The sequence below is a fragment of the Chlorocebus sabaeus genome, chromosome 21, assembly GCF_047675955.1.
Source record: "Chlorocebus sabaeus isolate Y175 chromosome 21, mChlSab1.0.hap1, whole genome shotgun sequence".
Classification (NCBI taxonomy): domain Eukaryota; kingdom Metazoa; phylum Chordata; class Mammalia; order Primates; family Cercopithecidae; genus Chlorocebus; species Chlorocebus sabaeus.
Window position 1 is genome coordinate 103,224,135 of NC_132924.1, and position 25,176 is coordinate 103,249,310.

The following is a 25,176-nucleotide window of genomic DNA, read 5'->3' on the forward strand; positions in this document are numbered from 1 at the left end:
GGCTCCCTGCTTAGAGGATCTCTGCCAGGCACCATCCTGCAAGGTTCACAATTTTTAGCATTGCCCTCATCAATCAGTTACCTGCTCAGAAACCTTCCAAGGCTCTCCATTTCATCTGGAGCAAACTCCTCTGTATGGATTGTGAGATCCTTTGCCCTCTAGCCCACCTTCTGGTATTTTACCTTCCCCACCACTCCCAGGGTCAAGTCCCTGCTCCGCTGGGCCAAGTTTCCTCCTTAACCCAGATGTGTATCATGTGCTGTCCCCTGGTTCCCTGTCTAGCTCATATTTTCTTACCACCAGAAATTCAAGCTCTTTTCACAATTGCCTTGGCCGATCCTGCCTGCCCAAAGTCTCAGCTCAAACTCCATTTTTTTTTTTTTTTTTTTGAGAAGGAGTCTCACTCTATCGCCCAGGCTGGAGTGCAGTGGTGCGATCCCGGCTCACTGCAAGCTCCACCTCCAGGGTTCACGCCATTCTCCTGCCTCAGTCTCCCGAGTAGCTGGGACTACAGGTGCCCGCCACTACGCCAGGCTAATTTTTTGTATTTTTAGTAGAGATGGGGTTTCACCATGTTAGCCAGGATGGTATTGATCTCCTGACCTCATAATCCACCCTCCTTGGCCTCCCAAAGTGCTGGGATTACAGGTGTGAGCCACTGCGTCCAGCCTAAAACTCCGTTTTTTCCAGGAAGCTTTTATTGATTCTCCAAGTACATACTTCCAATTTATTGAACTCCTGTTTATTTGATAGATGCTGGGGACATGAGGATGAATGACGGCCTCTGCCTTTTGGTTTCTGTCTTCTCTCTGACTCCCAAGAGAATGAAAAACCAAGTTAATCCAGTCATTCTTGAAATCAGAAACACTGTGTATATATCTTTCCCCTTCAAGCAGATATTTGAGAATGCAAACCCAGAAATTTAAAGTGTGTGCAGATAAATTTGACACACAGAGGACAGACGAAAATTTCCTTGCTGCTTGTTGTGGTTAAGTCTTTCTAGGCTTAATATAATGTGTATGAACAGCTAAAATTAAATAAACTATGGTTTCTAAAAATAAACAGGTGTATTTTCTTCTTAAGCAATGAAGAACAAAGTCAGATTAATGTAGATCTATGTTTATGAACAAGAAAAGATCACCTTTGTTTAAAGAACAGTATACGCGATATGGTCTAATCTTTGTTTAAGAAAAAAACTCGAAAGCAGAGAAAGAAATTTTTAAAGATATATGCCAAATGGTTTTCTTTGGATGGAAGAATTATTGATGATTAAAGAAAACACTTCCTTTTAATTCATACTTTTTATAACAAGCAACTTCATTGTTGCTTGTTATAGGAAATGTCATCAGAAAGACATTTTCATTTTGGGAAAAAGCACAGAAAGAGGGATATCAATTTGGTGTAAATGCAGATGGATCACTTTTGAGACAGTGCAAAATTGAATATTAAAAGGCCTTCTGTTTTGTTTTAATATAGAGTGAGGATTGGAATGGGTCACATCTACAGGGACACTCAGCAGATGTGAACTGAGTGATTGCAGTGTTTCAAGGTAAACATTATAAAAATAAACAAATGAGTAAGCTAATGGAATGTGATAGACAGGATGCCTGAGTAATTACTATAAATGCTCTGGCCTTTTATTTTTGTCAGAGACCCAGAAAAGACTAACCTCTAGGTCTATTAATCTGGCTTCTATCGCAGGGTAGCTAGTGGCATTTTATGTTCTCAATCATACCTATACTGCCCTTGGTATGCTCTAGCAATTTTGGTCTCTTTCCATCAAAGTTTGTTATCTCATCCTAGGAACTGAAAATGTACAGATTGGTGATATCACACAGGTGGATGTCTACAACCTTGAGAATTTCACATGCAGGTGGGAATTTTCTCATGTGGGAATTCACATGAGTTCTCAGAGGGCCAGTACATCACCCTCAGCTGCCATCCCTATAAATAAAGTTCAGGAAGGACTCTGAATTCTGGATTCCAGGAAAACCCATGACCATGAGGTCGATCCTGTTTTTGTTTTTTGGTGCCCTTTTTGGGCATATCTACTGTCTAGAAACATTTGTGGGGTAAGTTATGCTTTCTGGTGCTTCTTTGAATTTTACTTACCTGATTGATGGAGCCTTTGATTGTTACAGAGTAAATGGGTATAAGTGTTCAGTGTTTTCAGAGAAGTTCTCTTAGATTTAGGGATAAGTCGATAGTGGGAAAAATAGGAGTGGATGATCAAAAAAGAGATGAATGACACTTAAAGGGGAAGACAAAAGGGAAAACTGAACACACATAACCCTATTTCTCTCTGTCCTTACTCATTTTTCCCTCCAGTGATCAGACTGTAGGCTTGATAGACATCAAGGAAAATACAACTGTGTAGCCATTTGTTTCAGGTAACTCAGCTGGTGTCAAGGCTACTCTCCCACCTCCTCCTGTTCTTCTGGGCTTTACCATGCACATTAGCCCTTGTCCCCTACCCCCCGATCTTTAGATTCAGCATCTAGGCGGTGGAACCTCATGAAGTAGAAAGGCCAGGGCTATAGATTTCAGCTCAACTCCTCCTCTCCTGGCTTTGGAGGACTCATTTTTGCTCCGCAGTACTTTGCTTCATGATTCTATGAAGGGCTTTAGGCAACATTTTTTGAAGAGTGGTCCAGGGAACTAAGAAAACAGTCAAATAAGTTTGGTTCCAAAAAACCACTGGTCAAATAAATGTGGGAATCAGAGGGTTAAACAAACTATAGGATTTCTAGGAGCTTTGGTTAAATCAGTGTGCATTATAAATCTATAAGAGGGGATCTAGGTTGCAGCATGTACCCTTTTTTTAAATTATCAACTACCCACTGCCTCCAGCTTTCTTTCTTTCTTTCTCTCTCTCTTTCTCTCTTTCTTTCTTTCTTTCTTTCTTTCTTTCTTTCTTTCTTTCTTTCTTTCTTTCTTTCTTTCTTTCTTTCTCTTTCTTTCTTTCTTTCTCCTTCTCTCTCTCTCCTTCCTTCCTTCCTTCCTTCCTTCCTTCCTTCCTTCCTTCCTTCCTTCCTTCCTTCCTTCCTTTTCTGTCTCTGAGTAACTCAAAGAACTACTATTCTTCAGAACACACAACAGGAAATATGAGCCTATTGTATTACTTTTCTCAGTGCCTTCCCATTTTAAAGGAGGACTCCTGGGAGTCCATGCATTAACCAAAAATAATGAGACTTAAATGGAAGAATTTTCAGACCATTTGTGGCAGATGAGCCTCAAAGAGCTCATGTTCCATCACTTCTGTATTCCACTGGAGTTCGTAGGAAATTGCATGGGGCTTGGTTTCAGAAGACCCATATTCTGGTCTCTGTACATGGTTCATTGTATTGATTCCTTCTCCACTTTACAAATGGTTGGGACAATGACTTAGGAAGTCTGCCTACTTGGAGAAAGGCTAGAAGGCGAAGCTCTGTCACCAAGGGAACTCTTCGTAAAGATATGTGCTTGATTGTTTTGAGATTTCTCTTTCCTGTTCATCCTTCATTCCCTATGAAGGGTGTGTGTGTGTGTGTGTGTGTGTGTGTGTGTGTATAAAGAGAGGCACGGCACATAATTTGTCAAGGTCCCAACTATCTCTGGCCATGCCCCATGTTTGGGCCACATAAATGGGGTTTGGGGATAGAACCTTGATACATTTTCAGTTGACAAAAACAAGGAACAAACAAAACCCCCAAAACCATTAAAAACAAACCCTTAGGTCTACCCACATATGAACTGTTTCCTCTTACAAGCACCAAATTATTCCACTTTTTAAAAACTTACTTCTGAACAACAGGAACAGGCAAGTATTAAAAGCTAACACTCCACGAGCAGCAGGTGTTATTTGATTCATTAGCTAAGGGAAAGGTAACTTTAACAGCAGGCTTCCTGCTAGGAGCAGGTACACCTCTTCATTATTATTTAGATAACATTTCCTGGGAAGAAATAATGCCATTCTATCACCTTCTCATTCTGGCGATGTGGGTTTAGTATACTATTTATTAGTTTCTGGATTGTCACAGAGATTATTGACCGTTGCATTAACCTGTTATACACAGAGACTAACAGGTGCAGAAAGCAACAGGAAAGTGTCCAGGTTTTGCTTTTAAGGTCACATTTGTGGTTAATTTTCTTTAGAGACCAAGTTCTTGAGATTGTACCAAGCAATGAAGAACAAGTTAAAAATCTGCTACAATTGGAGGCTCAAGAACATCTCCAGGTATTTGATCTAGCGCGAGTTTCTGTTCCCAGAACGAATACTGTTAAACATGATTGAGATCTATTTTGGACTGTATTCTGACTCCCATGACATAGTGTGAAATGCTAACTTATGCAGCTGGGTTTCTGAAAACCTGGGCTCTAGTCCCAACTACAGGATACTGGGCAAGTCACCTACCTTTCCTGTGTCTCATTTTCTCATTCAGAGTAATGGCGATAAATATATCGTTCTTCTATCTCTCAGGTTTATTGTAAGAACGAAAGGAGATATCAAATGTGAAAGTTACTTTAAAAAATTAAGCACCCTTAGTGCATATTTCCCTTGTAAAATAATTTATAGCATTTATATCCTATTATTAAATGAATTGGATCACTAGAATCCCAGCTTAAAAAAACTGCGATCGTATTAATAATCTTTTCCTTCTGCCAGTTTTAATATCTAGCCATAGGGGCAGAGGAAACAATATAATGGATTTGCTGACACACGGATGTTTAAACGCCGTTGTTGCAATATCATAGTGATTCCACAATGATTCCAAAACTTGTGGGCTCAAGATAAAATTGATGCAAATTGATTTCTAGAAATCCATCAGTGCTGAACTGTCCATTCCCCAGAATAGCCCATTCATTGCCTTGGCTTGGACTTTTATCCCTTTCAGCTTGATTTTTGGAGATCACCCAGCACCCCAGGGGAGACAGCCCACATCCGAGTTCCCTTTGTCAGCGTTCAGGCAGTCAAAGCATTCTTGGAGTCCCAGGGAATTGCCTATTCCATCATGATTGAAGATGTGCAGGTAATTATGCCACGGACTCACCTTCCTGCAGCTTGCTGGGCCACATGAACGTCAGTTCAGTTCCATCTTCTTTCATGCTTGAGTACTCTCTGCAGGGAAGGGACCTGTGGGTACCACTAGGACCTTCCAGCAGTCTGGGCTCCCCTTGCAAGGTGGGTAGGAGGGCACTGTCTTTCTCTCTTTTGAATTTGGCACATGCAGAATACATGCAGAATTTTGTAACAAAGAATTTAAGGGAAACGGCAAAAGAGAGGCTACAGCATGAAATATAAAGTACAAACCAAAGGGTATTAGGCAGAAGAAGGAAAAGAAGGAGTCTCACTCTGTCACCCAGGTTGGAGTGCAGTGGCACAGTCTCGGCTCACTGCAACCTCTGCCACCCAGGCTTAAGCGATTCTCCAGCCTCAGCCTCTTGAGTAGCTGGGACTACAGGCATGCACCACCACACCCAGCTAATTTTTGTATTTTTAGTAGAGGCGGGGTTTCACTATGTTGCCCAGGCTGATCTCAAATTCCTGGCCTCAAGTGATCCGCCCGCCTCGGCCTCCCAAAGTGCTGGGATTACAGGAGTGAGCCACCAAGTCTAGCCTGATTTAGTTTTTGTTTAGAGGTTAACTCAGGCCCTGAGCTCCCAGAAAGGTAAGATGAGCCATAAGACCATGCCTGCAAATCCACCCTGGCACACCTGCAGTATCTGGCTGGTAGGAAGTCCCATTAATGCTCCATCCCCTTTCACAGTGGGGCCAGAATAAGGGAAAGTCATGACCTCAAAGCCTACAGGACAAGAAGAGGACAGCTTGGTACTGGGGACCCGAGTGTTACCCTTTCCTTCACAACTACAGACTGAAATACATTGCTGTAAACCAATCATAGATAGAATTGTTTTATCTTAGGTCCTGTTGGACAAAGAGAATGAAGAAATGCTTTTTAACAGGAGAAGAGAACAGAGTGGTAACTTCAATTTTGGTGCCTACCATACCCTGGAAGAGGTAGGTGTTTCAAAATGAACATTACACAGGGGCCATTCTCTCCTCTAGGGATAAAGCTCCTACTTCCACGTGGTGACTTGATGGCCTAGAAATTATTCTTCTATTATTTTCTAATTTCTCTAAGTTTCCCTAGGATTTCACAGCCAGTACCAGTGTCACTGGCTTCGCACCCACTCTTGCTTACTGTAGGAGCTGAAGTCCACTTGCTCATCTCAACGGCCACCCACTGTGGAGTGTCTAAAGGGTACCCACAAGCAGACCTCTCAGGCTGGTGATCTTGCCCTAAGCCCCCTTGCTGACTTCTGACCTGTGCTGCCCACAAAGCCAGGGAAGCCATCATGGCTGCCACTGACGATGCAATGGGGACACAAAGCCAAATGAGAGCTGTGCTTCCGGGCTGCCACTGATGATGGAATCAGGGACCACCTTTGACGCCTCTGACTTCCATCCAAGTGTTACTGGTGGAGGGTGTCCAGGTTCTTGAAGAAAGAATTGGACAAAACGCACAAACAAAACAAGGAAGGAATGAAGCAACAAAAGCAGATATTTACTGAAAACAAAAGTATACTCCACAGGTGGAGAGCAGCCCGAGCATAGGGGCCCAAAAATCCATTACGGAATTTTCTGGGATTTAAATACCCTTTAGAGGTTTCCCATTGGTTACTTGGTGTACGCCCTATGTAAATGCAGTAGTAGCCTTCGATCAGTCTGATTGGTTGCAGAAAGCAGCCAGTCAGAGGCTGAAGTGAAGTTACAAAGTTATACTCCTACGCAAATGAAGACTTGGCTTGCAACCAACCTGACTCGTTGTGGGAGGGGGCCAATTAGAGTTAGTTTCAATTTTTCTTCTGCCACGCCAGAAAGAGGAGGGGTGGTAGGTGCAAAGGGAGTAGCCCCTGGTCCTTTTGTTACTTGGGCATAGAAAGTTGGGGTTTGCTTTTTGATGTAGTTCTAGGGAGTCAGCCTGAATTGGCCTTAGGTTCCCTGCCTCCAAATCCTATTCTTCTGCCTCCCAGGAATGTGCTCTGGAAGACCTCATGGCAGCAAACCCTCATGGAGTCTCTGCTGTCTTTCCTGGGCTTTGTTGTTTCTGTGGAGACTATCCCCTTCCTGCATCGGCTGCTCCATGCTGCTGTGGGGATCCTGGGCAGTGCGCATTTACCTCTGTGACACAGAGCCCTTCTCCAGGCCCACGGGAATCTATCTGCAATGACTTAAGAGTCGAGGGATGGAAAGGGGCCGGAGGGGATGGTGGTTGTAGGGCTAAGGGGTGGCATGGGGAGTAGGAAAGAGCCAGAGAAGAGGTATCTGGTAGGCATCAAGTCTCCAAGTTGGCAGTTTTTAAATGCAAAAAGCTTTAAACATTTTTTTTCTTCTAATTTATTTGATGGGAAAAGCTGATTTGACCTAAACTCATTTGGGAGCAAAATCTGACCTGAAGTGCCTCACTGCTCATTTGTTTCACTGCCAGAAATATTAATGTGCTTGAATACGGAGCAACGTCCCATGTGTAATACATAATATATATTTCCTATTACCTTTCTAAAATTCTCCCCTGAAAAAAAAATCTTATTTGAAATATATATGGCCTCAAGGGTTTCAGATAGGGAACTGTGGACCAGCACAGAGAATAAGGAAGAAAAGGAAGTGGAGCAAACAGGACGCCCTCCCTCCCTCCCAGACAAACTGATGTCTGTCTCCTACGGAGTGCAAATACTGGCAACAGCTGGAGGGACTGACTTCCTCCCGCTAGCTCTCCAAATGCACCCGGACACGTCTCAATCCCAGCAAGGGACATAGTTAGGGCTCCCCAGATGCACAAAATTTCAGTCGCCTTGAAAATAGGAGCTGGAGTAGCCTGTGGCCTTAGGGCGTCTGCAGCAGAAACCCCATTGTCCCCGGGCCTGATTTAGCCGGAAGACATTTTGTAGCGATCGCCTCTACATCCATTTTGGGGTTGAGGGGGCACTACCATTTGTTTTCCTCTGCTAGCAAGGGCGAGAAACCCCACCTAAGGGCTGGGGTCGCCAAAAGCCACAAGTACCCCAGGGAAGTGTGTCATTTTGCTTTGCACAAAACTGCAAAGGGCCGGCTGGACTGCAGCCCCCGCAGACGCCGATGGACTCAGCAGCACTCAGCTGGATCCAAACCCTCCGACCCTATAGCTCGAGCCGCGCTGCCCCCTCCGCTGTGTCCCGAGGGAATGGGGAAAATCACCAGGGGATCAGATTTCATGCAACAGATGGTTCACTCGCAAATGTCTATTTATTCACTTGAAACATTTCAGATTTCCCAAGAAATGGATAACCTCGTGGCTGAGTACCCTGGTCTAGTGAGCAAAGTGAATATTGGCTCTTCTTTTGAGAAGCGGCCTTTGAACGTGCTTAAGGTACACGGTGCAGGGGCGGTTCTTCCTCTCGATGCTTCTAGAATCCCCCTCCTCCCAGGCTAGCCAACAGTCCCGGCTTGTGCTACAGAGCGGCTCCTTTTTATCACTTTTTATTTTTTTTTCTTTGCCTCCTAACCGGTCCTTGCTGGTTTTGAGTATCCACTCCCCCACCCCCGCCCCCTTCTTTTTCTTTCTCTCTGTTCCTGCGCAAGCTGACGCAGGTCTGCAGGAGTGAATTAATGCTCGCGTCCTGAGAGATGAGCTCCCGGGGAACCGGGGCAAACGCGCCAATAGGAGCCGAGGAAGGGGGAGGTGCGGGCCGGGGGAGGTTGTGGGCTGGGGGCTGTAATTCATCAAGCTGGGAGTTCTCTGGCTCCCCTCCCCTTCTCTTTTTTTTTCTTTCCTCTTTAAACACACACACACACATACGCGCGCGCGCACACACACACACACAAGCACACCAGTTAAAAAAGAAAAAGCACTAATTGCCTAAGCTGCATTTTTTCTTTTTCTTTTTCTTTTTTCTTTTTTTTTGTTTTTAGTTTTTAAAGAAGAGTTCTGGTCGAATGCAGAACAACTAAACCCTAAACCGCAAAGACAAATGCCCCGAACGAAGATCTTTTGAAAAAGGATATAGACGGAAAGAGGTTAGGGTTTGACGCCATCTCGTAACCTCTGACCGTCTTTGTGCACATAATTTCAAGCTTTGCACTTTGTCCTCAAAAACAGTGGAAATTGTTTCCCCAGATTTCCTAGAAAGAGTTTGTTAAGAGAAAAAAAAAATCAAAAAGAGGTAATGTCACAACTCCTCGCTAAATTTGGAAACGTTATGGCTGGGAACCAACTGACTAACTGGGACAGATGGATTTCTCCAGAGCGTTTTTCCCAAAGCAGGCCTGAGAGGAGTGATTTGCCTGCTTTATACCACAGGGATACATTTGCTAATGTTTACCTCCCTTCTTTCTTTTTATTTCCTCTACCCGCACCCCCCGCCCACCAACTGGGTCAGAAAACCCCAGAGTCTTCCACCGTGGTCTTCCCTGGCCTTCCCTTTTCCCGGGTGGTTCGGCGGTGGAAGATATTGTGTTTTTGAAAGTTCTCTGCTTTTTACGTTTGAGCTCTTTAGAGGAAAAGCCACAAAACACTTTTAACTAAAACTCTTAGAACCCATGAACTGTAATTTTTAGCAAGGATTTGCATTTCTCATTTACCTTATCTGCTGTGTTTAGAATGCAGCACAGAGATAGAAGTTGATGGTGCAAAAATAATCTTTTCCTCCCCATTTACTGATCCAATTGGCAAAGCCACTGTTTCAAATAAAACTAAGTCACTTAGATCATAAAATTTAAACTCTGGAAAGTACCTCCAGAGGTTTGCTATCATGTTTTTATGAAGGTCTCAAAAGGTTATCACAAGCATTTTTATAATAAAACACTATTATTGCATACATTTGGAAAATAGAGCAACAAAAGAAACAAAAAAGAAAAAAATCCTCATAATTCTAATCCCACAACTATGGGATAATAGTTATTAACAATCTGTTCTCCGTCTCAACAAAAAAAACAAACAGACAAACAAAAAACAATCTGTTGTATATTTTTCTACTTTTTTCTCTCTTTTCTTTTTCTTTTTCTCTCTTCCTCCTTCTCCTTTTCCTTTTTTCCATATGTATGTGGGTATATAAATGAACTAGTTTCTTTAAAAATAAAAATGAAATCCTGTAATCCATTTTTTTCCAATTTTCAGCATATGAAGATATTTTCCTGTCATTATCTACAACGATTTTTTACAAACATCGGAGAATTGTCTATGCCCCTCAGTCTGCATTTACACTTGCATTCGAAGAAGGGGACAAAAGAAAATTCTCCTTAAATGAGAGTTAGTCGACAGCATCACTGTCTGTATTTCCTTCTCTGTTAATCACATCAAGAACAGAGAGAGGGACAAAGAAGGATGGTCTGGGGTAGAGAGGAGGCAACCAGGTGCCACGGCAGTGGAGCCGTTCACATTGCCACACTTGCTTTTGCAGTTCAGCACCGGAGGAGACAAGCCAGCTATCTGGCTGGATGCTGGGATCCATGCTCGAGAGTGGGTTACACAAGCTACGGCACTTTGGACAGCAAATAAGGTCATTTTGCCTAACATTCCTCGCTTATTTTACCTTTCTGGGGTCAGGCCCACTGAAACCCATGACAGTCCCAGTGGTCCTGATGGCTGGCGCTCTCAGCCAAAACCCTTCTCTTGTCACACGGGCTGGCAATGAACCAATCCAGCCTTTTTTGATATTGCCCCATCCAGCACCCCACGCTCCTCCCCTTGGGCAGCCCACTGTGCGCTCTGTTAAAAGACACTATGATGTGGTGATTGCTGTTGAGTGAGAGAGAGGGGGAAAAAAAAGACTCAGTAAGCTAAAGAGATGGAACGGGTGGCCAGGGAGGACCCTTGGGAGCCAGATTTCAGCATAAGAACCGACTAGAGAAAAATCACTTTGCTGCCTGGAACCCTGAGGGCTGAGGTGTGATGTACTAGAAATTTAAAAAATCATGAAAGGGAGTCAGCTGGAAAATACAAACAGGTGCAAGAAGAGTTTAACCCACAGATCCAAAGTGGAGTTGGCTAAGGGTGTTTGGGTTGTTCTGAAAATTTCCCAAATTTGATTTTGAAGGTAGGGTGTAGTAAGAGCTATCTTCCACAAGTTTGTTGGTATTGGAGTCAGGACCTGGGGCTGGGAGTGACCTAGTCTGGTATTTCTTAAGTAATTCAAAAATGACATGCTATAAATCAGAATGTTAATTCATGAGCAGAGGAAATCAATCCACATCAGATCATTCAAGCATGTGCAACCACGTGCATACCGACTGATACATTTTTCCCTTCAATTAAAATGCGGTTACCTTTAGGGTATTATGAAATGGATATTTAACAGTTGAATAATAATGCCTTAGGATGGCTGAGCACAGGAAATGAATAAATTTTAATCCGGCAGAAACTTCAACTCAACTGCAGTTGATGGCAAATAAAAATGTAATTCCCCAAATGGAATTTAACTGGTTCTCTGTGTCTTTAGCAATGTCTCTGCATATTTAAGTAATCTGATGTTTGTTGTGAGTTCTTTTGGAAAGTGAGCCCATGTAGGGGATTAAGGAATACCAAACAAAATTTCTTTGGTGCATAGGTCCACATAAGTCACATATATCACTGCTCACTATAGCAAAATGTCTCACTGGAATGAACAGGAAGAATGTTACTGCTTTTGAAAGAGAGTAGATACATGATATCTGATTTTTACTCAATAGAAGTAAATTATTCTGACTAGAAATAAAAGTATAGGCGCTAGCATATTCAACACATTAACATTGCAGGAGACCGTACTGCTGGGTGCCTGGAAGACTTTCCTTGACCAATAGTGATCCCCGGTTCACATCTGGAAAAAAACCACTCCCTTACTATTCTGTCCTGTGTTCCTGACAAAAGGGGTGTGTGAAGTTGACATCTATCTTGTCTTTGCTCAGATTGCCTCTGATTATGGAAAAAACCCATCCATCACTTCCATTCTGGACACCCTGGATATCTTCCTCCTGCCAGTCACAAACCCTGATGGATACGTGTTCTCTCAAACCAAAGTAAGCCTGGATTTTTTTTCCTTCTTCAACAAGGACCTAAGGAGATATGTAGGAACTTCAAAAGTAAAATAAAAGTAATCATTCTCTTCTTGATTTACTCTAAATGGAATGCCTAATTTCTCAGTAGTCGCCCAGAAATGAGGGATAGAGAAGTGGTTATAATCACTTCTTATTCCAATGCATGATGTCTTTACATGTTGCCTCAGCCAGAGCCCATTTCAGCTGTTAGGCTGGGCTATTAGAGCTCAGTGTTCACCGTGAGTCATCTAGGAGATTTGTTCCAATTATCTCTGCGTTTTTTGTGTTAGGATTGATAGAAATGAGGAGGCGGATGTTACCTGCTGACAATTAGATTGCAGTAGGATTTAGGTGGGCAGTACAGTGCATCTAGCATTTTACTTAAAATCTGTGGGAGAAATCCTCTGTAATATCACTAAAAGGAGTTACGTAGTTTTTTCTCCCTTAAAATCTCATTACAATACACTATTGTAGCAACTGTGACCCCACATATATTCAAAATGAATGACAGCTTCAAGTTTATTTTTAGAGAGAGCTAACTACAGTAGCGTTTTCAAAGACATTTTCAAAGAAACTCACACTAATACTAGTACTCATCCCATGAGATACCATATGAATCAAGGGTTCCATTGTCAAGTCTAGGAAACACCACCCACCATATCCGTTTCTTAGAAGTTCATAAAAAACAAGGCATTAACAATCCTTAGAAGTTCTGAAGAAAGTTTACCAAGTTAGCCCTATATTTTCCCCCAAATAGCCTCATCACAGAACCCTCTCTTCTGCTTTTGGTTGTTGCTGTTGGCCTTGGACAGAACTAGGGTTCCATGACACGTGTTTGGCAGGTTCATTTGAGGAGATGGGGGTGTATTCATGTCTCACTTTGGTGAAATGGCAGAGAAACTCCTAGCAGAACCTGTATGAGGACTGTCCACCACCGCCCCAACCAAGGGAAAGGAGTATTCCAGAGAACTAGGGAAACTGACAGAATTCTAAAGGAACCTTCTGATCAGGCTGAATGACCCTCTTTCTTTTTTTCCATGTGCTTTTTGGGTGGGATCTGAAAGAATCGTATGTGGCGGAAGACCCGGTCCAAGGTATCTGGAAGCCTCTGTGTTGGTGTGGATCCTAACCGGAACTGGGATGCAGGTTTTGGAGGTGAGCCCTGGGACTTGCCCCCAGGGATGGTCAACCCATGGTCTGGCCCACAAACTGGTTCAGATGGCCCTGCAGTGCATCAGCTGGCTAAGCCCATCCAGGATTTAAGCCATTTAAAAACCTCTTTGAAAAACACTTAACTAAATTCCCTTCACAGGAGCACAGTGCTGTCACAGAGCACTGAGCAGCATTTAATATATTTTGTCTCACATCTTGGTTTTCCCACAAGCTGTTGCCCGGTTAGCCTTCTGTGCAGCCGGAGCAAGACTTTGCGCAATGGCAGGAGGACTCGGGAAGCCCTGAGCCAGCCACTAGAGGGGGTTAGGATCTATTCTAAGGAGAAGCATTACATCATCTGTGGATGCTTCGAGAAAGAAAACTAAAAAGAAGTACGTACACACAGGATGAAGAAACTGACTTTCAAAACAGATTCAAATATAAAATGTGAGCTTGCTGCCCTGGCTTTGTGACAGCTCTTACATTTTGGAGTTCCGTGGCAGGCTGGTTAGGGGCTCCTTTATGCCCTCAGCCACTGGAGAAAACCCCTTATGTCTCACTAACCATAGAATTAAAAATTTTTTCCCTCTCGCTAGGCTATGATAAGATTGAAGTCAGGAGCTGTGTCTTTTTCACTGACGTATTCCTAACAGCTAGCACAGTGTCTGCAACGCAGAAGGCAATCACTACGTATTTGTAAGACAAATTAATTAATTAGAGTTATGGAACTAAGACAGGACATATTAGAGAACTGCTACAGGATATGGATGAGTGGCAACTTCATTCATTGCTTTTATAGTTCTTTTTTTTTTTTTTTTTTTCTTTTTTAGTGTAGGGGAAAAATAAAGCACAATACTGAGCCATGGCCCACGGTTCAATGTCAATCCTCCCCAATATTATTTTCATTAAATCATTTTAAAATAAGGTGACATTTTGTCTGTATCACATGGGGAGCCTAGGGAATCCTAACCCCTACTCATCCCCTGGAAGTTTCTCTACAGTGGCCAGGCCTACAATGGACCCATTTCAGGGGTCTTGAACCACTCTAGTTGCTGAGACAATCAAGGCCAAAGGTGGCCTTGTCAAATGTAGTCATGATTTCCTCACTGCAGAAAGGGTGTCAGAGGTTCCTTGCATTTGTGGCTTTGTGCCTTGGAATTACAGAGCATAGAATCTTCTACTCTTGGACTCTAAGAATTGGATGAGATCCCAGAAAATGAACTTGCTAAACTCCCACCCAATGCAGGAATTCCATCTATAATATTAAATCTAGCTTTTCTTCCAACAACTCCTACAGAGAGGAGATGATCTAATTAGATGGCTCTTTCTACTGTATAGAGAAACCATATTTTTTTGAAGAAGAGATGTGTCCAGAATCACTTCAGTTAGGCTTTCTGACTATAACCTTTGGAAGACACTTGATCTAACACAATGACAATCTTGCCCTGACTTCCAGAGGAGAAAATTAGTGATGCATGGTGACCTCCTCCCTACAGTGTCTTCTTAGAGCTCGCTGTCCTCACTGGGCTACTTCTGCATCTCCCCAGGACCTGGAGCCAGCAGCAACCCTTGCTCTGATTCATACCATGGACCCAGTGCCAACTCTGAAGTTGAAGTGAAATCCATAGTGGACTTCATCAAGAGTCATGGAAAAGTCAAGGCCTTCATTACCCTCCACAGCTATTCCCAGCTGCTGATGTTCCCCTACGGGTACAAATGTACCAATCCAGATAACTCTGATGAGCTGGTGAGTTTCTGAAACTTAATTTCAGCCCAGCAACAAACGTGCATTGTGTGGTCAAGTAAGTTTCAGGCATAAAGTCGTGCCCTGAGGTGGAGGTGTACCATTACAACGATGAATGAGACATAAAGTCAGACACAGAGAAAATTATGATATGCAGCCAAAGGTTTGAAAGACTGGTTTTGAACTTTACTAAACTAAGTTTCTTTGGGAAATAGAATTCATGAAGTTATTGTTACCTTAATCTAGATGAGCAGGACCCTAGTTTGAGCATAGATTCCCAGAACATGCTATTCCGTTGCATATGGGGGGAAAAACCCTCGGATTTGGATATGAGACTCTTGGATTGGTAGTCAAATGCTCTAAGTTGAGCAATTCTGCTTCTCAGCAACTTGTCTTATACTTTTCTGGGGACTTTGGCTCTATGATCTACCATGATGATGCACTGGTGTATGATGTTGGGGGTAAAACACTCACTTCCCTAACTTGATACCTTCTGTCACCCTTCCTGTTTCAGGAATAAGCCAACTGGCCCCAGCCTTAGATCAGATGGTGACATCTCAGGAGGCTGTTCACAATGGAGCAAGAGCTATCCCCAGCTAAAAAGAATGTGCAAATATTTCCAATTTGGCTTTTAGGCTGGATTTGTGAAACCCATATGTTAGAAATAAGCCCAGAATTGGAACCTTTTTGTCAATTTACCTTCGAGTAGATTATTGTCGGCAGCCCCACACAGAAATAGGCTATATTATTCCCATTCAAGAGTGCCTTTCGTCTCATCAGTTAGATTTGAGCTCTGTGAGGTTTTGATGGTGAGTATTACCATTCAAGGTCGTATCAGGGAAAAAGAATGTTCTAAAATGTTCTTTTTTTAGACCTAGATGACCTTAAATTATCTAAACCTGGTGCTCAAACCTCTCGCAGATAGTCAATCTAGGCTATGATTGGATGGCTTCCTGCCTTCAAGGGAGCCCATTCTGTCGGGGAAGGTTGTTAGGTTGTTAGTGTTCTTCTTTAGGGAGAGCGAAATCTCTGTGTTTTTCACCTATCAGGCCTGGTTTATCATCTAGTTCTACTGAGCAAGCTTATTTCCCTTTAAGAGGTGAATCCACTATTACTTGAAGACCACCAGCCTGCTTCTTCTAGCTCTTATTTCTTCTAAATAACCTCAATTCCTTCAAGCATTCGCATTATGGGCTCAAGTTCCCTTACTATTCTGGTTGTTGTTTTCTGAATATGCTTCTTCAAGGGCGGTGTCTTAATCTGTTTGCATTGCTGTAAAGAAATATCTAAGACTGGGTAATTTATTAAGGAAAAAGTTTTATTTGGATTATGATTCTGCTGGCTGGAAGATTGGGCATCTGGTGAGAGCTTCAGGCTGCTTCCCACTCATGGAAGGCAAATGGGAGCTGATATGGTGCAGAGATCACACGGTGAGAGAGGAAGCAAGAGAGAGAGTGGAGAGGTGCCGGTCTCTTTTTAACAACCAGCTTTCGAGGGAACTCATAGAGCAAGTACTCACTCCTAACTGTGAGGACTGCACCAAGCCATTCATGACAGATCTATCCTCATGATCCAAACACCTCTCGTTAGGCCTTGCCGCCAGTATTGGGGATGAGATTTAAACATGAGGCTTGAGGGAAATAAACATCCAAACTATAGCAGGTAGCTCCCAGAAGTGAATGTGAAATGTATGTTGTGGGTTACCCAGCACAGAGCAGAGTGTGACCATAACTACCCTCAGCCAGACTGTGCACTTCTGCACATTCAGTTGAGGATCACATTAGTTTTTTGGCTGTAGCCCTGTAATGTTGACTCATGTCGGGCTCATTGACAAGAGTAACCCCCAGGCTCTCCAAGGATTCGACCACGCCAGGTTTCTCCCATCTGGTAATCGTACAGTTGTTTTCCTGGACCCAAGTTCAAGACCTTACATTTATCCCTGACAAGGACAGTAAAGCCTCAATCAGTCAAAATTGGAAGCCTCAAATAATGGAAAATATTTTTCTGAGCTCTGCTTCTTGGAAAAAGAGACAGCCATAGGGAAATAAGCCAATGTAGGGATCTAGTAAAAGAAAAGTCAGCTTCCCACATATGTCCTGGGGTCAGTCCACATTCTCTTTAGACCCCTTAAATCTACCCTATTTCTAGCCTCACCTCTCACCAGGGAGAACTGGTGGCAAAATAATGAATCCGTGAGTGTTGCAAACACCAGGATGATCAAATAGACAATGAGGACCTTCATGTTGTGTTTTCAAAGCCAATAGAAGTGAACTTGTGCTTACTTCTCAGTGAAAATGGTTGAAATAAAAAGGGTATTGTGCCTTCACCTCAATTAACTGGAGCATTAAGTTAGAGCATTCTATGTTCTGCTGTTGGGCAGCTGATCTCCCAAGAGACAAGTGTTATCTGTCCACCTTTCTTTGGTTCTCTTACTCTAGAGTGAAGTGGCCCAAAAGGCTGCCCAATCTCTGACAAGCCTGCATGGCACCAAGTACAAAGTGGGACCAATCTGCTCTGTCATCTGTAAGTATCCAGTGTGCTGGAAGTTTTTACGAATGACCCATTAAGATGGCAGGCACTGTGTGAGTTTGGGCCAAAACTTTTACATGCCTTTATGTGAAAGGGATAGTTCTTCATGCATGGAACCCAAACTCCCCCAATTTCTCTCAGTGAATCTAGTCTCCTCCATGAGATACTTACTGTGTGATGGCCGGAACAAAGGACTCCCTAAGTATATGTTTTGTGCCCTCTCCTGTGCCTGTTCAGATCCTTACAGCTCACTCTCATTCTGTAGAATTTCTTTATCTAAAAATGAGCCTTTATCAAGACCTGGCTCTGTTTTTTTTTTTTTTTGTTTTTTTTTTTTTGTTTTTGTTTTTTGAGATGGAGTCTCACTCAGTTGCCCAGGCTGGAATGCAGTGGGATGATCTTGGCTCACTGCAACCTCCACCTCCTGGGTTCAAGCACTTCTCCTGTCTTAGCCTCCCAAGTAGCTGGGACTACAGGTGTGTGCCACCAAGCCCAGCTAATTTTTGTATTTTTAATAGAGACGGAGTTTCACTATATTGGTCAGGCTGATCTCGAACTCCTGACCTCAGGTGATCTGCCCACCTTGGCCTCCCAAAGTGCTGGGATTACAGGCATGAGCCACTGTGCCTGGCCTAAGACCTGGCTGTTTTATTATCTTCCCTTTCCTGGCTAAGAGGGGCTCATGCCCTTAGAATTCCATGGACTGCGGGGACAGAATGGGTGTGACTCTTGAACAGGACCCAGGTGGTTCTGTGGATAGACTGTTGGCAGGCATGTGTTGATGCAGAGTATGTGAAGATGGAGGAGAAGTCAGCAATAGCGGCAGTGTGAGGAATAAGTCTGGGGAGCCTGCCATCAGACTTTCTAGGCCCTCCTCTTCTCCAATGGATTGAGATAAAAACAAGAAGCGACTACAGTGCTTTGGGAAATCCCAGAGCATGCTTGTGCAGGTTCTGAGTCCTTCAAAGGCACGGTCCCTTCCTTATGGACAAAGCTGGAAACTCAGGACCACACAGTTCCATGCCCAGGAGTTCCCTAGTGCTTCCATGCCCAAGGATCCTTTGGAAACCAATGCCTTTAATAGGCACCCATTCTGTTGTTGTTGTTGTTGTTGTTGTTGTTGTTGTTGTTGTTTTGGAGATGGAGTTTTGCTCTGTCACCCAGGTTGGAGTGCAGTAGCACCATCTTGGCTCACTGCAATCTCTACCTCCCAGGTTCAAGGGATTCTTGTGCCTCAGCCTCTGGAGTAGCTGGGATTACAGGCACCCGCCACCACACACAGCTAATTTATTTATTATTTATTTATTTTATTTTTAGTAGAGAGAGGGTTTCACCATGTTGGCCAGGCTGGTCTCAAACTCCTGACCTCAGGTGATCTGTCCGCCTCTGCCTCCCAAAGTGCCAGGATTACAGACGTGAGCCACCACGCCTGACCACCCATTCTGCTTAACAGACTTTTAAATTAAGCATCTATTATATGTTAAGCATTATGCCAAGCACTGGAGACATAATGTGCCCTCAAAGAACTCTTTAATAGAAGAGATGAACAGGAAGGCAAGCGAGCTTTTGTATTATGTGTGCAATAGTGGGGTATACATGGTACAGAAGTATTAGAAAGTCTGGGGATTTGACGGAAGCAGAAAAACTTCATGTAGGAAGAGGGTAGGGTTGTAAAGACTGATCACCAGGAAGATAGAGAAGGAGAAAAAGGATGGGGCATTCTCACAGTCAACAGCATATACAAAGGCATAGAAGTATAAAACTGCATGATGGGTTCTGGGAGCTACAAGGAGGTTGAGATTGCTGAAATGAAAGAGGGAGAAAAGGGAGCTGGGGAAGTTCAGGGTTTTGTGTGCCATGGTAAGGAGTTTAGGTTTAACCCAGAGGATTCTAAAAGCCATTGGGGGGTTTTCAGCAGGATGGTGAGGGAATTGAGGCATTGTGTTTAGCTAAAACATAGCAGCAGTGTGGATGGAGTGATGAGGGACTGCAGTAGAGACATCCCATGGGAAGAGGAGGAGGAGTTCAGGTGAGAGACGATGGCCCAAACTACAGCAGGGCCAGTGATGATGGAAGGGATTTAGGAGGTAAAGCCAAGAAGTTTTGTCATTTATTGGATGGGGAGAGATCCTCACTGAAAGTCATTGAGTGGTGCCAGTCACTGAGGGAGAAGTCCAGGAAGGTGAAAGAGGGGTGAGATTGTAAAGATAATGAGTTCAACTGTGGACATATTGAGGCTGAGCTCCTTGTAGGGTATTCAAATGGAGATGATCTGTAGGTTTTGGACTATATGCCCTGGGATTCTGTGGAGAGAGAGATTTGGGAAGAGTTAGTATAGAGCGGGTGGTTGGACCAGTAGAGCACGGAGAACATTTGGAGTGAGAGGAACCCTGGGCAAAGCAGGGAGCAAGGTGTTAAGCTGCAGAAGGGGTTAGCAGCAAGGGCTAGGCAGAAAGGCAGAGAGCCCTGGATGTCAGAAAGCAGGGGAAAAGTAATTATTGAAAAGGAGGCGGTGGTTAACAATGGTGAAGGCCATGAAAAGTCAACTAAGATAAGGACAGGACATTTTCCGCTGAATTTTCATCACTAGTTTACTGGTGACCTTTACCCAGAGCAGTTTCAGAAGAGTGGATAAGGGAAGGAGAGCAGAATGGAAGACTTTTTTCTTTTTGAGATAAGAAATGTATTTATTGACTGTGGGAAAGAACAAATAGAGGGAGAGGTGGAAGATACAGGAGAGAGAAGAAATGACCAGTGCAGTGAGGTTCCAGAGCTGGGGAAAGGAGGACAGGCAGAGGTGGGCAGAAGTTATGGCTCAGGATGGAATGAGAGAAGCATGTCTTTGGATGTGTTGTGGGCTTGGATGTAGCTACAGCCATAGGAGGGGTGATGGCGGGAATCATGGGAATGCACCCTTGCTAGTCATGGTTTTCTTTTTTTGAAACAGAGTCTCGCTCTGTCACCCAGGCTGGAGTGCAGTGGTGCAATCTTGGCTCACTCCCACCTCTGCCTCCTGGCTTCAAGAGATTCTCCTGCCTCAGATTCCCAAGTAGCTGAGATTACAGGTGTGTGCCACCATGCCAGGCTAATTTTTGTATTTTTAGTATAGATGGGGTTTTGACATGTTGGCCAGGCTGGTGTTGAACTCCTGGCCTTAAGCGATCTACCCACCTTGGCCTCCCAAAGTATTGGGATTACCGATATGTTCAGCTTTTTAAAATTAACATCATTTCCTTTATAGTTTTATGAATTTACATTCTAGTTTTTTGTTATTCCATGATGTTGCTATATCCCAATTACTGAGTCTTTGGATTGTTTCATCTTTTTGCTAAATAGTGCTACTATAAACATGTTTGTATAAACTCCTTTTTCTCTTAGATGATCTTTTTGGAGTATATTCCTGAGGCAAGATTGTCAAGTTAATTGGAATGAACAGCTTTGGCGCTCATGTTACTTTTTGTTTTTTTTTTTTTTTGAGATGGAATCTTGCTCTGTCACCCAGGCTGGAGTGCAATGGCGTGATCTTGGCTCACTGCACCCTCCTCCTCCTGGGTTCAAGCAATTATCCTGCCTCAGCCTCCCGAGTAGCTGGGATTACAGGCGCCCACCACCATGCCTGCTAATTTTTGTATTTTTAGTAGAGACAGGGTTTCACCATATTGGTCAGGCTGGTCTCAAACTCCTGACCTCGTGATCTGCCCTCCTCAGCTTTCCAAAATGCTGGGATTACAGGGATGAGGCACCACGCCCGGCCTCTTGTTACATATTTTTTAGGCAGTTCTCTGGGAAGACTGGTTTGCTTACAGTTGCTGAGACCTTTTTAACATGGGATTGTCCTCACTTTGATCAGGGATACCCCCAGGGAGAAGGGCCTTCTGAGTGGTGGCAGTGGGGACAGAGGATGGACCCAGCTTGAGACATGATGGCAGCTTAAGACTGAGGAATGAGTGCCTTTGCTTGGCAGCTTTTGAGTGGAGGCTGGAGTTCAGAGTGTCAGCCGAATAGCATTGTGTATCCTCGAGACCCCTACATACGTCTCAGCCATTTTATTACAAGGAATCTAGCTTTTCATCCATCTTATCTGGAGGTATTTACTAGTAAGATAGACCTTGGAAGCTGACGTTTAGTATGTTTTCTTTGGTGAGGTCACAGAAATGGAAGATATTTCCAATAAGCAGATATTGGACAGGTGTAGGATTTGCTGTATGATCTTTTGGAGCCTCACTGTGAATGGCCCGGCAAGTTCTAGCTGCATCATTGTCCACAGCTGACTCTTATCCTGGCCTCATTCCAGCTGGGACAAGTTCTACCTCTAAGCACTAGTTTTAATTCAGCACTTTTTGCTTCCTGCCCCAGGTCAGTATGCAGCTCTGGGCAGAACACCTGCCTCACTCCACCCAAGAGGTGGCCATATGGTTGTAGTAGGTGAGATATTTCCTGGGCAGCTTCCCATCTGGAAAGGGCTTTGAGGAGTTGTGCTACAGTAGGTGTTTGGTTCAGCAGTTGTTCTTTTTTTTTTTTTTAATTTTTTTTTTTTTTTTTTTGAAACAGTCTTGCTCTGTTACCAGGCTGGAGTGCAATGGGGCGATCTTGGCTCACTGCAGCCTCCACCTCCCAGGTTCAAGCAATTCTCCTGCCTTAACCCCCCCGAGTAGCTGGGATTACAGGCACGCACCACCATGCCTGGCTAATTTGTATTTTTAGTAGATGCAGTGTTTCACCATGTTGGCCAGGCTGGTCTTGAACTCCTAACCTCAGGTGATTCGCCCACCTTGGCCTCCCTAAGTGCTGGGATTACAGGCATGAACCACTATACCTGGCCCAGAAGTTGTTCTTTGAATTCTTTCTCAGACAGGCATAGTGGGGAGAGAACACAGGGCTTGGGTACGGAGCCCTGGGTTTGAGTTATAGCACTGCCGCTTTGGAACGAAGTAGCCATGGTCCAGTCACTTATTCTCCCTTGTTTCTTCATCTGTGAAATAGGTTGTTGAGAGGTTCAAAAGATATGTGGAATACAAGTGTTCCCTAATTCTAAAGTACTATATAAATGTCGATTGTTCGTTTCCTGGTGAATGCTCTCCCACAGGTAACTCCGATCCTTAATGTGGCCTAACTTTTTTAATTGCATCCTGGTCATTTGTTGACAATGATAGTTATAAACATAACTGACATTTATTGAATGCTTATTCTACATTTGTTATCCTAGCTCCTTCACTTAGTATCTCTATTTTTATTTTATTGTTTTATTTATTTTTTTAGAGACAGGGTCTCACTCTGCTGCCCAGGCTGGAGTACAGTGGCAGGATCATGGCTCACTGTAGCCTGGACCTCCTGGGCTCCAGCAGCCCTCCCACCTCAGCCTCCTGAGTAGCTGGGACCACAGGCATGCGACACCACACCCAGCTCATTAAAAAAATTTTTTTTTTTTTGGTAGAGACAGGGTCTCACTATGTTGCCCAGGCTGGTCTCAAACTCCTGGGCTCAAGTGATCCTCCTGCCTTGGTCCCCTAAGTGTTGGCAGAGAGCCACGACACCTTGCCACTTAATCTCTTAATCTCAGTTTCCTCATCTGTAAAATGGGAATAATGTTAGTACCTACCTAGAGATTCATGGACCAGTTTAACATAGAGCCTAGCACATTAAGGACACAGCCAACTAGTGTCATCACAACCATTATGCTATTTAATTCTCACTGCCCTGTGAAACAAGTAGTAATATCATCCCTATGTAACAAGTGAAGCATCTGGAAATAAATGACTTAGTTTAGGTCACCCAGATAATGATTTATAGGGTTGGGATTTTATCTGAGGCCAGTATTCTGTGGCCTCTGTCTACAGTGGACCTCTTAGTGTGGTTGGCCGTGTCACGTAGCCACACCAAAAGGTGTGAGTGGGTAATTTTGGTCCAGGGAAGATTCAGTTCAAATCAGCAACCATTTAGTATTTATTATTTACCAGGCATTAATTTCCAAGCTGCTCTGCTGGGTGAAGGCAAAGACAAAACTCATGGAAGTTGACAATATTAATTTACAATACTAACCTCTAGCCCTATTCTTTTCTGGTACAACCTCCCTGGTCTTTCCAGCTCCATTCTTCCACCATCTGTGCCCTTGCCAAGTCCTCCTGTGACCTCTAACTGCCCTTCCTGGGAGGGGCCACAGGGCTGGTCCATTGCTAGGCTTTTCTGAGTCATGACTGACTCGTAGGTTAATGCCATCTTCCTTCATCATCTGTCACATCAGCAGCCACACAGATCTCAGGTGCACATTACTGTGTTGGCTGAACCCACCACACAGAGGTGCTGGACATGCGACTTGGTAGCAGAGCAGAGCCTGCCCCACCCTTAATGCTGAAAGTCCTCTGAGGATAGGGACCGAACCTCTTACTGCATTTATAATCCCTCCACTCCCACTAGCGAAAACCACATCTGTACCTTCTAAAGAAGGAAGCGGTGTGGCCTACCTAAGGTGGAGAAGAGGCCACTTAGGATGACGTAGGTAAAACCAGAGGCTCCTAAGAACACCAAAGGAAGGCTCAGTTCAGTGTCCATTGAATAACACCTTTTGCTTTTCAAATTATTGTATTTTTTCATAAATGTGATCCTCTACTAAACTCTTCCCCCTCTTACAATTCACACCTAGGGGCCTGGCTTACCTATGAAGGTAGAATTTAATATAGAGGTTCCATTGCTGTGAAGTCGTGTAACCAAACTTTATTCTCATTTGCCCTTCAGACCAAGCCAGTGGAGGAAGCATTGACTGGTCCTATGATTACGGCATCAAGTACTCATTTGCCTTTGAACTGAGAGACACAGGGCGCTATGGCTTCCTCTTGCCAGCCCATCAGATCCTTCCCACAGCTGAGGAGACCTGGCTTGGCTTGAAGGCAATTATGGAGCATGTGCGAGACCACCCCTATTAGGGCCCTGAGGAAGAAAACAAGAGCCATTAAAATCTCTTTGGTTTGAAGCAACGTTGGGTTGTATTGTTTATTTTTCTAAGCCTGATCTGGGAGCACTGTTTCTCCATTTTCTGCTGCCCGCAAACACAGCAAGTCATGGCATTGTACCCCTTCATCTTTTTAAAAATCCATCCTGAGGCCAGATGTGGTGGTTTACACCTGAAATTCCAGCACTTTGGGAGGCTGAGGTGGGAGGACTGCTTCAGTCCAGGAGTTTGAGACCAGCCTGGGCAACATGGGGAGAGTTCATCTCTAAAAATAATAATATTAAAAAAAAAATCCATTCTGAGAAGAGTGCTCCCAACATCATTTGACAGTTTTTTTTTTTTTTTCTTTTGAGACGGAGTCTCGCTCTGTCACCCAGGCTGGAGTACAATGGTGCGATCTCGGCTCACTGCAACCTCTGCCTCCCAGGTTCAGGCAATTCTCCTGCCTCAGCCTCCCAAGTAATTGGGATTACAGGTATCTGCCACCACACCCAGCTAATTTTTGTATTTTTAGTAGAGACAGGGTTTCACCATGTTGGCCAGGTTGGTCTTCAACTCCTGACCTGAAGTGATCCACCCGTCTCGGCCTCCCAAAGTGCTGGGATTATAGGCATGAGCTACCGTGCCTGGCCCCATTTGACAGTTTTTTATTGTGTTAAATTATATATACAACTTACCATTTTGACCATTTTTAAGTGAACAATTCAGTGGCATTAAGTACATTTACAACATTATGCCACCATCACCATCATCCATCTCCAGAACTTTCCTATCATC

At 43.8% G+C, this 25,176-nt stretch overlaps 1 protein-coding gene across 1 annotated transcript; it reads left to right on the plus strand.

Annotated features, from left to right (window-relative positions):
- The first annotated feature begins 1,901 nt into the window (after window positions 1-1,901).
- CPA2 (carboxypeptidase A2) lies at window positions 1,902-24,729 on the plus strand. The gene is made up of 11 exons (XM_007982922.3): window positions 1,902-2,072; window positions 4,135-4,216; window positions 4,875-5,009; window positions 5,903-5,998; window positions 8,286-8,387; window positions 10,417-10,515; window positions 11,900-12,010; window positions 13,093-13,183; window positions 14,728-14,927; window positions 17,363-17,447; window positions 24,186-24,729. The coding sequence occupies exons 1-11, from the start codon at window positions 1,996-1,998 to the stop codon at window positions 24,371-24,373; spliced, it is 1,266 nt and encodes a 421-aa protein (XP_007981113.3). The 5' UTR covers window positions 1,902-1,995; the 3' UTR covers window positions 24,374-24,729.
- Window positions 24,730-25,176: the final 447 nt, after the last annotated feature.